Source organism: Fonsecaea multimorphosa, assembly GCF_000836435.1.
Source record: "Fonsecaea multimorphosa CBS 102226 unplaced genomic scaffold supercont1.2, whole genome shotgun sequence".
NCBI lineage: Eukaryota > Fungi > Ascomycota > Eurotiomycetes > Chaetothyriales > Herpotrichiellaceae > Fonsecaea > Fonsecaea multimorphosa.
The window spans coordinates 249056-264039 of NW_015971636.1; the positions used below are offsets into that span (position 1 = coordinate 249056).

The window sequence follows — 14984 nt, forward strand, 5'->3', positions numbered from 1 at the left end:
CTTGACCCAAGACGAACAGACTGCCCTTTGTTATATCATTGCGCGGGACAAATCTCCCCCTCACTTCATCGCCCCCGAGTGGTCCCCTCTTATCACAGAAAAAAAAAGGACGAAACAAGGGAATCCAATATTCTCCGCCCTGCGGGTGGCTCGAGATAACCATGGCCGCCACCACGTACGGCGCCCGTGAGCTCTACGGCGGGGCGATGACTGTGCAATTGCCAGTGGAACTGATTGATTCAAGGTGAGTGTTTCTATTCATGTAGTGGCCTTTTTTTTGTTTGGTGCCACATCGAATGTAGAGAGTGCTCGGGAGAACTCGAAGAGTGCGGGCGGGCCCAACAAACAGCAAGTGAGGATGTGTGGTAGGGCGTCGGGGCTGTAAAAGAGAGAGAGAGAGAGGAAAGGAGGTTGAGGGTCTCATCCTACTCGACCTCAGCATCCGGGTTGATTGATCCCACCCATCCCCATCTCCTGCCTTTGACATGGCTGGCATACCGTCGTCTCCTCAGAGCTAGGGCGCATCTCTATCTATCTATGTATCTGACTTGATCCCTGCTGACCAAAAGGTGACTACTGAAATACAGCGACATCCGCCAGATCCCGGACCATCAAGAAGTCTTCCTCTCCCCGACGACGCTCACGTCCATCATCTTCGAGATCAACGACTACGTCCGGCCCCCCAGCGGCGGCGGCGGCGGCGCTGGCGCTGCGAACAACCACCTCAGTCCGTCACCAGGACCGACGACCACCACCTCGACCACCACGGCGGCGGACGGGACGACGACGACAACCACGACCACGGCCGTCAGCCAGGTTTTCGTCACCGGCAGCCCTGCCGCCGCGGCGCCCGCAGCGTCACCACAGGGTACTCGTCCACAGGAGGAGCTGGACGCCGAGGCCGCAAAGTACCACTTCACGGACGTGATTTCCCCTCCAGACACGCTGGCCTCGCCGCTCCCGGACCCGCAGCCGATCAAGATGGTCGACCCCAGCCTGGCGGGCTACCCGGCGTACATGCTGGCGGGGAACATCAACAGCCACGAGATGGCGCCACGGTCGTCGTCGTCGTCCTTGGCCGCTCCAAATGCATCATCGTCAGCAGCAACCTCGTCAGCAACATTACACCACCACCCTACCTCGTCCTCCAACTCATCTTCTGCCTCGCGTCGTTCCGACCTGATCTCGCTGGTCCACCAGCTCGCGCTCCTGATCCGGCTGCAGCCCTACAACGCCGACGTGTGCGTGCGCATCAACGTCCCCGTCAAGGAGTTTGTCGAGGCCGGCCAGCGCGTGGGATCCCCCGACCGCGGCGGCGCCACCGATGCCATGATCGCCGAGGAAGTCGGCAAGGCGCGCGACGTCTTTGCGCACATTGTCGGCACCTTGGCCGTCAGGGATTGGCATCTCTTCAATCCCTGAGAAAAAAAGGGACGGATGGATGGATAGGTACGCGGACTGATTTGGGCTTTTTTTTGAGCTGAAAGGTCATCATTGGGAATATAGCATGGATGGATGGACGGATGGACGGGCCTTGATTGGATGCCCCCACGAGAGGGAGGAGGAAAGGGAATGGGAGAGACAAAGACAGAAACAGAGAGGGGGCCAGCCAGGCAGAGAGGGACATATGGCCAGGAAAGGCTGGCACTGCACAGGACTACTCACGACTGTGTGCTCTGGAGTCCGAGTTCTCTCCCACAGCTTCGGCACTGGGGATACCACATGTACCTAGGTAGGGAGCTAGACCCTCGACAGTAGCGAGTTTACATTAGATAGCGACAAATCAAAGAAATCATGGACACAATACTAACTTCCCAGTGACAATCCCTTCGCCGCTGGCGGGGACAGGCACACAAGATCAGTTTGATTGCATGGGAATTTGGATTGAAAGCGCACATTGATTTCTCACAGGCGTCCTTGTGACGGCCATAGGACAGACGCCAGACACTCGCTCATAAGTATGCCTGGCACAGGTTCAACCATACCAAGTCGTGATGGCCCAATCTCTTGTCCGACTCCAATACACTCCTTTCCAGGTATGGACGTTTGTTGACAACGCCGAGAAGCAACACGGCTCCCAACACCTAATCCAGTCCAACTAACAGTGACATACCAATCAATCAGTCACTCGCTCAGCTCAATCGTCTCAATCATCCTGCCCAGTGGACCACTTCCGCTGCTGCTCGAGACTGTGCTCTCTGCACTCCCTTCCCTCTTCAAGCCCAGCCCGCCTCTTGCCTTTGTTTCTTTTTTGATCGGACTCGCTCTGGGCTTCGGTCTGACTTGTACCAGTCTCCCTTTACAATTCCCACAACGGTGTTTCTCGACATCAACACTCTTACTGTGTCGCCCGTACTCCGCTCCACATCCCTCGTCCTGGTCCAAGTTGAGAAAGTCCATCGCCGCAGTCTTCTCCTTGCGACCGACGCAAATCCAAAGATATTTGTGATTGATCGCATAGTTGTGTTTGGTGGTGACCTGCACATTCTTCCAGGATTCAACATCAGTCGACCGCAAATGCGACGTGACTTTCGTGGCCCACTCCTTGAAGCTTGTACCATGGGGTTGATCGCGCACGTTGCTGATCATGAAGTTCGTCAGATGGCAGAACTCGTGCGCGAGAGTGTTGACCAGACGGTCTTCGCAGTCAATAATCTTCTCGGCGAGTTCGATCGACGCAAAATGTTGCACGTTCACTCCCGGCCCACTCGGCTCGTTCATACTATAGCCTTTCACGGGCGAACCGGACGGCTTTGTGATGGTTTTTTTCCAGTTTGCTCGGCCAGCTGTTGAACGCAGGGTCTTGGACCAGATGATACGTACACCACCCGTGCTGGACGATAAGCGGTGGAGTTGGGAGTCGGCGACCTTTTCATCGAGCTCTTGTAACAAGTCCCGTGCAAGTTGTTGCTTCTGAGAGTCGAAGGCCTTCTTCCGTGCTGCAGCAGCCCGTTTCTCTTCTGCTAAGCGTTTCTTTTCTTCCTTCTCTGGACTTTTGGTCGGTGATTTTGACTTGCGTGGCGATAAGCAAGGACTGGGAAGTGAGTCGGAACTGCCAAAAGACTTGTCCTGCTCCTCATCCTCCGAGTCCGACCACAGTTGAAATCGACCAAGGATACCTTTTCTTGGAGACGTCGCCGGTGCTTTCTTGGGAGAGTATTCGTCATTCCACTCGTTGATCACATTATGATCCCAGAACGCGTCCATACTCTGGCGGTGCGGTGACTGTGGGATGACCTGTCGCTTGGAAGGGGACAGTAACTTTGAGGGCGACTTGAGTTTCGAAGGAGATCGAGGTGGTGTGGCAGGCGGTGTCTCGAAGTTGTCATGGGATTTTTTGACAGGTCCTTCTTGCAGGTCTCCAGAGCCGTCGTCCGAGTCACGGTCGACGAGCTGATTCTTTGCAGGAATCATCAGGGCAGGCACTGGAGCAGGCGGAGGGAGCTGGCAATGAGGGTTGAAGTCGTTGAAAGGATTCGAGTCTTGGAAAAGCTCCCTCGATGGGAGAGCATGGTGAGCCTGAGGTGAGGGTAAATCAGGTCGGGTGTTAAGTTTGGTCTCTGGAGAAATGGTCGGGGACGAGGTTAGGTCGATGACTTGAATCTCTGTCTTAGTTCTGGAGTCCCTTTCCCCAAGAGCAATATCTCTCAGTGCGTTTGATAGTGTCTCTGCTGAATGGTTCTCCTTATCTGAGCCTTCACGGTCACCAAAGCTAAGGCGCCGCCGAGTTGGCGATCCACGGTGCAGCCTTCTTCGAGGACGCGTTTGTGGGACTTTCATTGTCGGTCTTGTATAATCATCATCCTCCGAATTTGACGCTGAAGAGTCATAGTAGCTCAGCTCCGCGTCGTCATCAACAATAAAGCCGCTCAGATCTGTGTCTTCATCCTCCTCTTCGTCATCCCTGCCTGATTCCTCGTCATCATCGTTGCATCGGGCCTCTTTCAAGACGAATCTGCATGTCCGGTTGGTCGCCGGCTTCTTTTCCTGGATGTCGTCCTTCCTTGACCTCGTTCTTTTCTCTCGCATTTGAAACTTGACTGGCTTCTCAGCCTGTCCAAGCATCACGGGACCACCCGCATTCTTCGATGAATCTGCAAATGCAGCTGACGGCCCACCGTCTTCCACAGCTAGCAACTTCAGCGGAATCAGCAGTGAGTCGACGTGGGCCAATCTGAGGCTTCTTTGGGGACTCGCTTCAGCGCGGCGGTTGTTGGAAGTGACATGGGTCTCGGCAAGAGTCAGATTTCGAGGAAGAAGCGGGATATCTTTGAGCAGGGCCCGGTTTGTTTTTTCTGGCTTCGTGGCTTCTTTGCGACAACGACTCTTCACTGGCAGGTGGCAACCATTATGTTCCATTCTCTTGGTTGGGCTCGACACATCTCGTTGCCTTTTCTGAGGCGATGTCGACTCGTTGACTACGGGCTTCTTGCGCGGGGATCGTCGCAGGGTAGTATGTGTGCCGGTGGCCATTAACGGCTTGGGCGCGAAGATGGCGTGGAGGTCTGGAAGGTCGTCTTCGGACGAGTACGCACACATGGTTGCTTCTCTGCTGTGTCCTACGTGTGTTCAGAGGAAATGATGTCGCCATCGTTGAATGGGCAGCAAGCTGTCGTCGTGTGTTTACGGGAGTCCGCAATGAGTGGCTGCTACGGCAACGGACTAAAGTTCCGCCGCTTTAATATCGCGATATCAAAACCACCGCAACTCCGCTGAGGCTGATCTGACTCGTATCTCCATCATGCATCTCTCACTCAATGATAGCTGTGTCGCATGTTCCCATCCATTTCAAGCTACATTCTTCTCTTCCGTGACCTCTACTTCCCGCTTTAGAAAGTTCACTTTTGTGTTATAGTATGCTCGTCTGGGCCCCCGCACGGTCGGTTGAAGGTCATCGTTGGGATCAGAGGGAACAACCTTGCATCATGTTCAGCACACAGTCTGCGCATCCACGCATTCTAGAACGATCAGACTTACCTTGAACGTCTTGATTAGCCGCGCAAGTCCCTTCTTCATCTCGATCATTGCTAAATTGCGCCCGATGCACATCCGGCGTCCGAGACTGAAGCTGAGATCTGCGTGGTCCATCCGCCTGAGTTCCCCGTCACCGAGCCCGATCCATCGTTCTGGTTGGAACTGCTCAGGATCGGCTCCAAAAATATCGGCATCTTTGTGCAATACTGCCCTGCTGACTGAGACCTCAGTGCCACCAGGCACCCAGACGCCATCGATCATTGCCCCGGGCTCGGGGACTGTCCGTTCGAGGAAGCCCACGTTTGATGTGCTCAGCCTTAGAAACTCTCGAATGACACCATTTAGGTAGGGAAGGTTGTGCACTTCCGAAAACTGCGGCATATCACTCAGTGACGCTGAGAGGATTTCCTTCTCAAGCTTGGCCATTTTGTCCGGATGCTGCAACAGAGTTATGAGGATGCCTGCCGTAGTCTGTCCGACAGGCTCGCTGCCGGCGTGCATGGTCGACACCAGGAAGCCTACCACGTCATTAGTTTTGATCAACTCGGGTGCTCTTCGACTAGCTGCCAGGTATTTCCCTAAGAGGTCGAGTTGACTTTCCACATCCTTGTCCTCGTGCAGTCTCTTCTGCAACTGTTGCGCAGCAGAAGCGCCCAAGGGCGACGACTTTCCCATTCTTTGCATGATGGGGTTTTTGAACAGCCACCGTTCCAACGTTGGCATGGCTCCCCAGTATTGCCAGTGCGTGATGCGCTCGTTTGCACCTTTGATAGTATTTCCGCAGTCCTCCTGTCGGCTCAGAAAGGCTTGATCTTCCGTCAAAGCAATGCGCGAAATGCTGTCAAAAGCCCAGTACCCTAGCGTGGTGCCTATTGCAATGTCGGTTCTGGTGTCCTCGAGATATCTTACCAATGAGGACATTGTATGATCGAGCTCCGCCTCTTGTTGGAGAAACGAATTGATGGTGAAATTTCCAAGCAGAAGACGTTTGATGGCACTCATTCGTTTTTCATCGAGAATGCTGCCAAAGGAGCTGGTTTCACGGCCTCGAACCATGACTCGGAGTGGAAGATAGAACGAAGACTAGTCAAGTGTCTAGTGAGCCCTCGGAGAATGCCTGATTGACGCGTTTGGGACAGGTTCGACCTCACCTTGGGCATGACATCAGTTGTTCTGTGTATCACAGGAATGGCGGACGCCTTGCTGAAGATCAAGCGGTTTGGTCCGAGCCTTACGACTGGGCCATACTTTTGGTGGAGTTCTGTGGCGAGCCGATCAAAATTCGTGCCTGTCCAGAACCTGTAGGCAAACCAAAGGTCTGTCAAGGCTGCAAGGAGAGGGCCTGGAACATGGCGAAGGCGAAGATAGCGCTTGAGGAAGAAAGTGACGGTGAACAGCGACAAGGCAAAGGCTGTGAAAGCCAAAGAATGGCTCAAGATGAGGTCTAGGACGTGCTCCATATCGACAGGTATTGTGAGATCAGAGCTCAGTTCGTCTCTGAGGTGGGAGGGAGGACCGGCACATTAGTTATATATCAGAAGATATCTATTCTCCCAACCGGCTGATATCAGACACAGGTTCAGGCTCACCCTTTACCAAATAGGGCCTCACTCCCTGAGTTCCGGGTCGGACAATCCATGGACCATAAGCATGACAACAAAGTCAGCAACCCTCAGATTCAGCGACCGCATCTACGCGTTCCACATAAAACTCCGTCACAGGCCTCATTCTCCACACGACACGAGCTGAGGTGACGACGTCTTGAATTCGGTGACACTCCGAGAACGCAGGACTCGCTCTCCCGAAGACAGCTTACACCCTCGTTGTCATCGGAAGGGAAAGGTGTAGCAACAACCTTGTCGGGGCACCAAGGGTGAGTTTTGATACTTTCGGTATTGACAGGTGTCGATCGGATCGAAGGGTAAGAGGAAGGAAGAGAGAGTTCTCGAAACTGACAAAGGGGTCTTCTTACGGGGTGCCTCGTTTGGCTTGGTAATACTGCTCCCTCGTTCAAAATATGTATTCTAATACTAACTGGTTGTGCAGGTATGTGATGTCTCTGATGAGATGTGCGCATTATGTCAATCAGGCATTGTCTCACGTTGATAGCGTCATTCTATATCGAAGATACAAAGACAGCCATGGCTGCGCTTCACGCCAAGCGCAGCCGTGGAGTATATCTAGGTAGCTTCGACGCAGCTACCTTCCGTCGACTAGGTTTCGAGAGAACAAGAAAGTTGTAAGCTGAATGAATGTGAAACTCTGCCTCTCAGCCTCTACTAACCTGGTACTTTATCAGTTGGACCGAGGATTTTTGAATTTTTCTCGTATTTCGAAGCTTTACCTGGTCGATCGTGGGCTTCGAGGATTCCGCTCTGATACATTCGCTGCTCAACCAGACACCAGGCGAAACTCAGAAAACGTTGGTCCGCCGATGGGCCGTGAGTACTCTCCGCATCGGTCTCGGTTCGATAATAGAGGTTTCGCCCAGGGACCGCAGAAGCTGTGGTTCGCGTCATGGATACCCACGAGGACACAAGTCTCTGGAGCTGCCGTTGTGGCGTCTTTAGGTCGTCAACTTGCGAACGACGATGTGGAAAGAGACCGGACAGCTCCTCGAAAAGAATGGCGAATGACACGGCAAGCATCCTCCACTACGACCTCGACCGCTTCATCATTCCGCTCCCGCGCGAAATGACGGATGCCGTGACGGAACATCAACCCCTTGAGGCTGCTTCTCGATTCTATTCCAAAACTTCATTACCACCTACCTAGGTATGTCGACAGGGTGGCTTCAGAAGGGGTCCCAAACCACAAGACTGCTCCCCAGGCGATGGAACAAACCGTGTGAAGTAGGGTTTGAGTTTGGAAAGAAAGCGACGGTGGAATATAAATAATCATTACGCAGTCCTCGTTCTACCGAAACCGCCCACCAGAATCGAGAAAGTTATCTCTTACCGGTTAAAAGAGATAGACGGGGCCTTAAGAAGAGCAGCCTTTTTTTTTATACTATTGGTTAGCGATGTCCCGATTATCTACCTACGTATCTACCGATCTATCTAGCTCAACAAGTCCAAGGGCGACAGGACCAATTTTCTCCCCACTGATCGTATCGTGATTTTGAGAGGGTGGGTGGCGTGAGGTCTCCCTTGATATCAAACCCTTTTCCCCCGCGTGAAAGTTCACGCCAGGTCTCCAGAAGAAGAGCCCGTTCAGTCTAGAATGGGCATGTCACACCACGTTCTGCGTTCCTGCGTGTCACGACTCACGAGTCTCGACGAGGATGCTTGAGCCGTTCAATGGGCAAAGGTAAGCTGGTATGTACTGGCATGCACCTCTCACCTCATTATTATATTCGCGCTTGGACAACGGATTTATAAAGCAGCACCACCCTTTTTTTCCCTCTGTCTATCGTGCTACAGTAACATACAAATTCCATCCATCCATCCATCCATCCATCCCCAGCTCCTTGGTTCCCCCCGCCCCCAAATAACTCGTACACATCTGAAAAAATATCTCAACATCTTTATACCCATGAAGTTTAACACCACCACCGCCACCACCGTCGCCAACCAGATCGCCCGGGGCGGAATCACAGGCACCGGCAGACGGTGGTACACAACGACCCGCGCGACGCGGTGGCCGACGGCTCTGCACCGCGCCGAAAAGGCCTCGGACCTGAAAGCGCACCCGGAAGCCGCCGCCACGCAGGAGAAGTTGCCGGACAAGAAGGGCAATCGGCACTGGACCGAGGAGAATGCCACGTTGAGTGAAGAGGATGTAAGTTTCCCTTACTTAGTTGGTTTATCCTTGTTTGAGCGAAAGCGAAGCGAAGCAGTATATTACACGCCCGTGGTCATGGAGTCGAGAGCGAGTTGTGACGACAGAATATGGAATCTGAGTCCACGGGGACACGACACTTACTCTCGTTTTTTACTTGCTGACACCCGTCGACTTGTGATCGCAGATCAGAGCCGATCGCGAAGCCCGGGAGGAGAAGGCGTCAGGGGCCAAGCCGCAGCAGGACAAGAAGGCGTGATCCCTTTACACCATATTCAACTTAACAACGCCCCTTCTCGATGTTCGTCGTATTATGAGCGAGGCTGTCGGGCGAATTCTGGGACTCGCGCCATCACCTCTGCAGTGTGCCACCTCTAGGGTCGTCGCAGCAAGGGGATCTAACCGTGTGGATTGTATGGGTCTATAGCGGTGGATCAAGGCCAGGCAGGCAGGCAGGCAGGCAGGCAGGCAGGCCAGCAAAAAGCAAGTGATTGATTTTCCGCTGTTCCAGCGCTCATAAAGCTCAATCTATGATTCAGGGCGTTGCCATATCAAATTTCTCCTTACCTCGATATTAACGTGCCTCAGAGCAGAGTGGCGTCATGAAAACCAGTATACCTCGCCTAGCACAATGGCGCTGGACACCACAATCTGCATCAAAAGCGGCACCATGTTCACCCGGGCGAACTTCCACTGACTGACCCTTACGCCCTTGTTGGCGAGTAGACCCCGCCAAAGCAGTCCCGCGAGGGACCCGGCGAACGTGTAGCTGAATGCCCCGATGTTGCTCCCCATGGCCACGCTGTAGATTGCAGCGGGCAAGACCCTGGGGTCGCGTTGCACGTTGTCGGAGCGCATAAACTGCGGATCTCGGAGAATCTCCACGAGGATGATGGTCGCCCCGATGTTCGTCCCGGCCAGCGGACACAGGAACGCGGCGCTGACGAAGCCGAAGAAAAACACCGTCGCGGCGGGGGATGTGCATGCGCGGGCGAAGCCGATCGCGAAGACGCGGATCCAGCCGCGCTGGGAGAGGCCGCGGACGAGGATGAATTCGGCCATGGCGAATGGGAGGAGCGGGATGGGGAGAAGCGAGACGGTATGTGCCGTCGAGGGGAAGCGTGATGAGAGAGCGCGGAGGAGAGAGGCAAATGATGTGTGATCCGCCTTGTTGGGCTCCGAGGCGGGCACGGGTTCCGTGTCGGGTTGACCCTTTGCAGGAAGTGGAAGAGAAAGAGCTCGAGGCTCAGAATCGGCCGGCGCCGGCTGGGCATCGTGCTGGGTGTTGGTGTTTTCCTCGTCCTTTGCCGAAATCGGTGGTGAAGGAGATGTGGACTCGGAGGACTTGGGTGACGGGATCCGTCCGTCCTCTAGCTCCGAAGGGTCCCGTAGTTGGTTGCCCCGTGGGATATGGACTTGCATTGGTCTCGACCGCTTTTGTTCTATCTCGGACATCTCTGCAGCGGAATCTCGTGACTGCTGCCGAACAATTTCTCGACCAATCTCCGGATGGAACCAGTCATTCACCACATTGAACAGGAATGCCGAAACGCCAGCTGGCGCGGTCACCATCCAGACCTCCACCGCATGACCCGGCACGAAGCTCGTACCGACAAGCACAGACACCGTGACCAGCATCAACGCGCTAAGGAAAAAAGCGCCTGTACGGTCCCGAAGTTTGCTCCACGGGTCGTCCGTCAATGGAGTCAGCGTCTTGGGGATCTTCTTCCAGAACATGCCGAGGAGAATCGGATAATTCAACGCTGCAGGGATCAGAGAGGGAAGAACCGTCCACTTGGTAAAGTCGGTCAAGTAGTTGAGCCCAAAGCTGCCTGTGATGAGAATGTTGGTCGGATTACTGCTCACCAGCACAGCGGAGGCGGTGTTCGCAGCCATGAATTCCGCAAATACCCAAGCCGTCGGATCGAGATCGGTATGCTGGCTCAGGTATGCCAGGAACGGTGTGCCAGAGAGGATGAGCGGATCGTTACCCACTATACATGCCGTGAGGAGAAAGAAGGCGTACAGATACGTGAAGAGCAAGCGGCCGGAGCTGCCGCCACGTTTGGAGACATAGAATGCGGTAGCCTCGAGGGCGCCAGTACCGTCCAGGGCAATGGAGATGTAGGCGAGCGAGATGAAGAGAACCAGAACGTCATAGGGTTTGACTGTGTCATCTCCAACGATACCCAGGCGAATGGTGGAGCCATGTATAGTTGTCGTCGCGAGGAGTAGAACCACGGCGATGACGGGGGCTGTCGTGAGAGACAAGTGGATATGGAGTCGGCGACTGGATAAGGTTTTGAAGTCACTGAGGGCGATGACCCTGGTCTTTAAAAGGGTTGAGAGTAGAAGCCGTTGGAGGAACACCGGCAGCGCAATCCTGACTGGCCAGATGACCAAGATCGAGACCAGGCAGAAGACGGCCAGGATGAAGCCGGAGTGGCCGTTGAGAGAGTCCTGCTGGCCATTTGTGCTGGACATGCCCCTTTCAGGATGATAAAGGAAGATGTGCGGACGACGCTCGTTACTTCCATACCGACAAGATATAGCGCCGGAGGGGGTTGAGTCGAGATATGTAAACCGCTGAGAAGAGTGGCACGGGGTGGAATCGCTGGTGGCTCGGGGCGCGCGCCGAGTGGTATGACGTCGATGCTCCGGGCTTGGCATTTCTTGGCATGATTCGCCGTCAAGCATTCCGCCGGGAATTCTGGGTGTGAAGATGCTTTTCTTATGGTCCTCTACCGGGGACTCCCTAGGTCAAGACCAAGTCGACCCCAATGTGGCAGATTCACTCTGGACAGATGGAAGTGAAAAGAACAAATTTAATGAGAGGAGAATCTTCGTAGAATTACGTTGAGCTCATTTGCGCGCCCCTTCATTATCTCCCCTGGGGCCCATTTCATTGCGTCTGCTCTGACTTGTCCACTTTTGTTACAAAATAGGAGCAGCTCCCACCATGTGTCTGTATGCTGACTGCTGTACGATGCCTGGACGTTATGCCCGTCAATTGTTTGGATCTTCCCGTGCTTGAACATATCTCCTTGCAGCTCAGCTACTCCAAGCATCTCTTCGTATTCGAATATTCACGAGGCAAGGCCGATTCTCTCTGTCCCCGCCTTGTGCCAGTGAGTGGCTGCGGTGCCAGGTCTGACTTGGCTCCTGACTTTCAAACCTTCCTCGACTGTTCACGAGCCAGTCCAGCAGCACAAGTGTTGTTGTACCAATTCAGGTCAATGCTGTCAATCCAGAACTGACTGAGCTGACCTTGAACATTGGCGTAGAAGCTTAGCGTTGACATCTTGTAGAAGAGATAGTTGAAATCAATCTCCGTAAGTTGGCACTTGATGAAGTCTGGGCATGGGGGAATGCGGAAGTGCTGGGTGGCAACCACCACCTCCGACTGCGTGACATTGTCCCACTGATAGGCTGTGGCAACAAAGTCACAGATCGAGCTCAAATTCCTGGACCCGTTGTCACATCCAACATAGGCGGAGCTGGCGCTGAACCAGTAGTTGTCGTCATAGTTGCGCGGCCCAGCTCCGAAAGAACTGGGTGGAATGGTACCTGCGTCTGTTGAACCGTCGACAGTGTTGTTGAGTGATGGGATAAACTGAGCAAGGCGGTTACCTGACTGTGGAGGGAAAGGCTCGTTTGGCGGTGGTACGTAGGCCCATCCGTCACCCCAGAAGAAATGCTCATAGGGATTGAAAATAGGTGGGAAGTCTGCGGTGTTGTTGTCAGTCGTAGAGTAGACAGGTAGGTCGTCAAACTATATATGGTCAGCAAGCACTCAACCTTAGAACTCTCAACAACACCTACTCCAATCTGGAAGGGACCGGTTTGGCCACATGCGCTTGGTGTTGCGCTCGCTTGTGAGGAGCTGGCCAAGTCGGTGGATGTCTCGATCGTGACGGACCCTGCAGCAGAATCTGTCGTGGAGGTGCTTGACTGGGTGATGGGGCCAATGCCAGGGATGTAAGTAGGAGTTGCTAAGCCTCAGTCAGCAGGTAAACTAAGAGTGTGTGGCTTGATGGACTGACTGGTTGTTTCCCATGAAGTGAAAGTCAATGTTGACCCTCCGGCCCAATTGTTGCACCATCCAACCTCTTGCCCATCGATTGTTGCAGAAATCCACACACACGTTTGTCTCTTCTCTAGGTCGTCACCATTGGGGGAACCTGCTTTATCATTATTTGTGAAGGCGTGGTGACCATTTGCTGACGTTCCATATCCGTTTGCGGGGGCCGTGGCTGTTGAGTAGACCGTTGCAAATTGTGTCACTGTGGCTGTGGCTATGGGCACTGGCTGCGTTGGCTGGACTTCAGTTGAGGAGGAGAGGGGGGCAGGCGGTCCGTAGGAAGAGTCAGTCGAAGCGGTGTTCCAACCAGCAGTGGTATTGGACTGGACTTCCTGTTGATCAGAGTTGACAACTGGAACAGGTAGAACAGTGACAGTGGTAGTGCCAGTGGTACTTCCAGTGGTAGCTGCTACGTTGGCAGGTAGAACAGTGACAGTGGTGGTTAGCGCAGCGATAGATGCCCAGGGCGAATTTGTGTCGGCAGGAGCCTGTGACAGGTAGAAAACGGATGCACCAGGGTTGGCAAGTTCAGTGGCTTCGTAGCCAGAGACAGAGATAGTGTGAATGAATGTTACAGAGGTAGGGTATCGTTGACCGGAAACAGGTTGCTCCTCGCTCTCTTGGCTGACTTGCAATGAGTCTATGGGAGCCATGGTGTTCGCAATCGAATTGGGGTCTTGCTGAAGGATAGTGACTGTTGGAGGAACAGAAACGACAGTTTGAGTGACTGTAGCGTAGTTCCACATGGTCACAGCAGAGCATGATGGATTCGACCTGTGGGACCTCAGTCAGTACAAGATCAACAAAGGGGGAGGTTGAGGATAGCTGCTCACGCTTGTCTGATGGGCAAGACTCCGGCCTCACTGAAGGCACAGACCGCACCCAGAAGGAGGGCAGAGCTTGCGAGTCTCATGGTGACAATGTTGTCGTGGCTGACTTCAGTGTGTGATTCCTCTAGAGGTCGAGGAGTTGAGGTCTGTTGACTTTTGATGAAAAAATGATCAGATGATGGCAAAGAGAGGCGTGGTAACAGGACCAAGGAGCAATTGCACTCTCGGGCGACGAAGGGAAAGAGTGATGGGATGTGAGAGATGAAGACGAGAGGCCAGAAAGGAAAGGGGTTATAAAGGAGTGTCGACTGGAAGTGAGAGTGTCGGGATGTTGAGAGCGTCGATGACTGATGGAAAGGTGAGGCAGTAGTGAAAAGTTGAAGAACTTGAAGACTGAATTGGTCATGGATCGCACTTGACCACTTTCACCAAGAGATGCTCTCTCACACTGTTACCTTCTCCTGTCTACCTCACTCCCTTTCTTTCACTCTGACCTTCAACCCGGCAGCGAGATCGGAGTGAAATTCACACTCAATGTCCCCTCCCTTGCACGGCCCTCGTCGCTTCTCTACCAAACCCTATACACAGCCAGTTCCTTTCACCTTTTCTGGAACCTTGTCATCCATCGCACCATGATACTATGCTGTGTGCGCAGGCTGTGCCTCGCCGTCAATCCATCTAGCCAACCAACCGATCTTGCTGCGGTGACATCTTCCCTCATTTCCTTTCGCTCATTCCCCGAACCACGTCGGTAAGATCACGATGGAGCAGATCAAAGCACGTGGCAGAAGCATGGTGGAAGGACAAAGAAGCACGCAACATCTCGCACAGCTGCATGTTTATGCAAGCCTTGCCGGGCCCCTGCTAGGCACACTCTGCGCCTGGTCATCTTTTCAATTGCGATCTCGAATTTGTCGGTCGATTTGACCGTCAAGAGGAGGCATAACCGTGAACTGAACCTATGAGATGGACCAAAAATGTTTGCTATCGGCTGGATATCTGTCAATTCCATCACCGCAGACAGTACTTATCCGCTTTGCCCCAGCGCGGCAGCCTCGAGGTTGGCATAGAATTTTCCTTCCAAATCCTTCGGGTACCTACAGCTGTCGACCCTCATGCCGGAAATTAGTGACACACGGTTCAATTTGATGAAACCCTGAGCCGGAGCTTGGCCTTGGACACCTTGATGAGATCACCAACCTGTCCAGATGTGAGACGTCGCGGCATCCCGTCGACGCGACGCGCCAGACTGCAATCTGCCAGGCCTTCAGAAGGCACACAGCGCGAGACTGCGGCCAGTTGTACTCCACTTGCCTTCA

General features: G+C 53.7%; 6 protein-coding genes across 6 annotated transcripts; 2 read left to right on the forward strand and 4 right to left on the reverse strand.

Moving 5' to 3' along the window:
• Positions 1–161: 161 nt before the first annotated feature.
• Z520_01033 (uncharacterized protein) lies at positions 162–1422 on the forward strand (the record flags this gene model as incomplete). Its single annotated transcript, XM_016771551.1, has 2 exons — positions 162–244; positions 588–1422. 2 exons carry the CDS (start codon positions 162–164, stop codon positions 1420–1422), a joined length of 918 nt encoding a protein of 305 aa, XP_016636690.1.
• A 702-nt stretch (positions 1423–2124) lies between these two features.
• Positions 2125–4539, reverse strand: Z520_01034 (uncharacterized protein; the record flags this gene model as incomplete). Its single annotated transcript, XM_016771552.1, has 1 exon — positions 2125–4539. One exon carries the CDS (start codon positions 4537–4539, stop codon positions 2125–2127), a length of 2415 nt encoding a protein of 804 aa, XP_016636691.1.
• Positions 4540–4788: 249 nt separating this feature from the next.
• On the reverse strand, positions 4789–6434 carry Z520_01035 (uncharacterized protein; the record flags this gene model as incomplete). The annotated part of the gene is made up of 3 exons (XM_016771553.1): positions 4789–4917; positions 4978–6057; positions 6126–6434. 3 exons carry the CDS (start codon positions 6432–6434, stop codon positions 4789–4791), a joined length of 1518 nt encoding a protein of 505 aa, XP_016636692.1.
• A 2074-nt stretch (positions 6435–8508) lies between these two features.
• On the forward strand, positions 8509–9013 carry Z520_01036 (uncharacterized protein; the record flags this gene model as incomplete). Its single annotated transcript, XM_016771554.1, has 2 exons — positions 8509–8754; positions 8942–9013. The coding sequence occupies 2 exons, from the start codon at positions 8509–8511 to the stop codon at positions 9011–9013; spliced, it is 318 nt and encodes a 105-aa protein (XP_016636693.1).
• Positions 9014–9354: 341 nt separating this feature from the next.
• Z520_01037 (uncharacterized protein) lies at positions 9355–11238 on the reverse strand (the record flags this gene model as incomplete). The annotated part of the gene is made up of 1 exon (XM_016771555.1): positions 9355–11238. One exon carries the CDS (start codon positions 11236–11238, stop codon positions 9355–9357), a length of 1884 nt encoding a protein of 627 aa, XP_016636694.1.
• A 685-nt stretch (positions 11239–11923) lies between these two features.
• Positions 11924–13581, reverse strand: Z520_01038 (uncharacterized protein; the record flags this gene model as incomplete). The annotated part of the gene is made up of 3 exons (XM_016771556.1): positions 11924–12526; positions 12577–12746; positions 12798–13581. 3 exons carry the CDS (start codon positions 13579–13581, stop codon positions 11924–11926), a joined length of 1557 nt encoding a protein of 518 aa, XP_016636695.1.
• Between the last annotated feature and the right edge of the window lie 1403 nt (positions 13582–14984).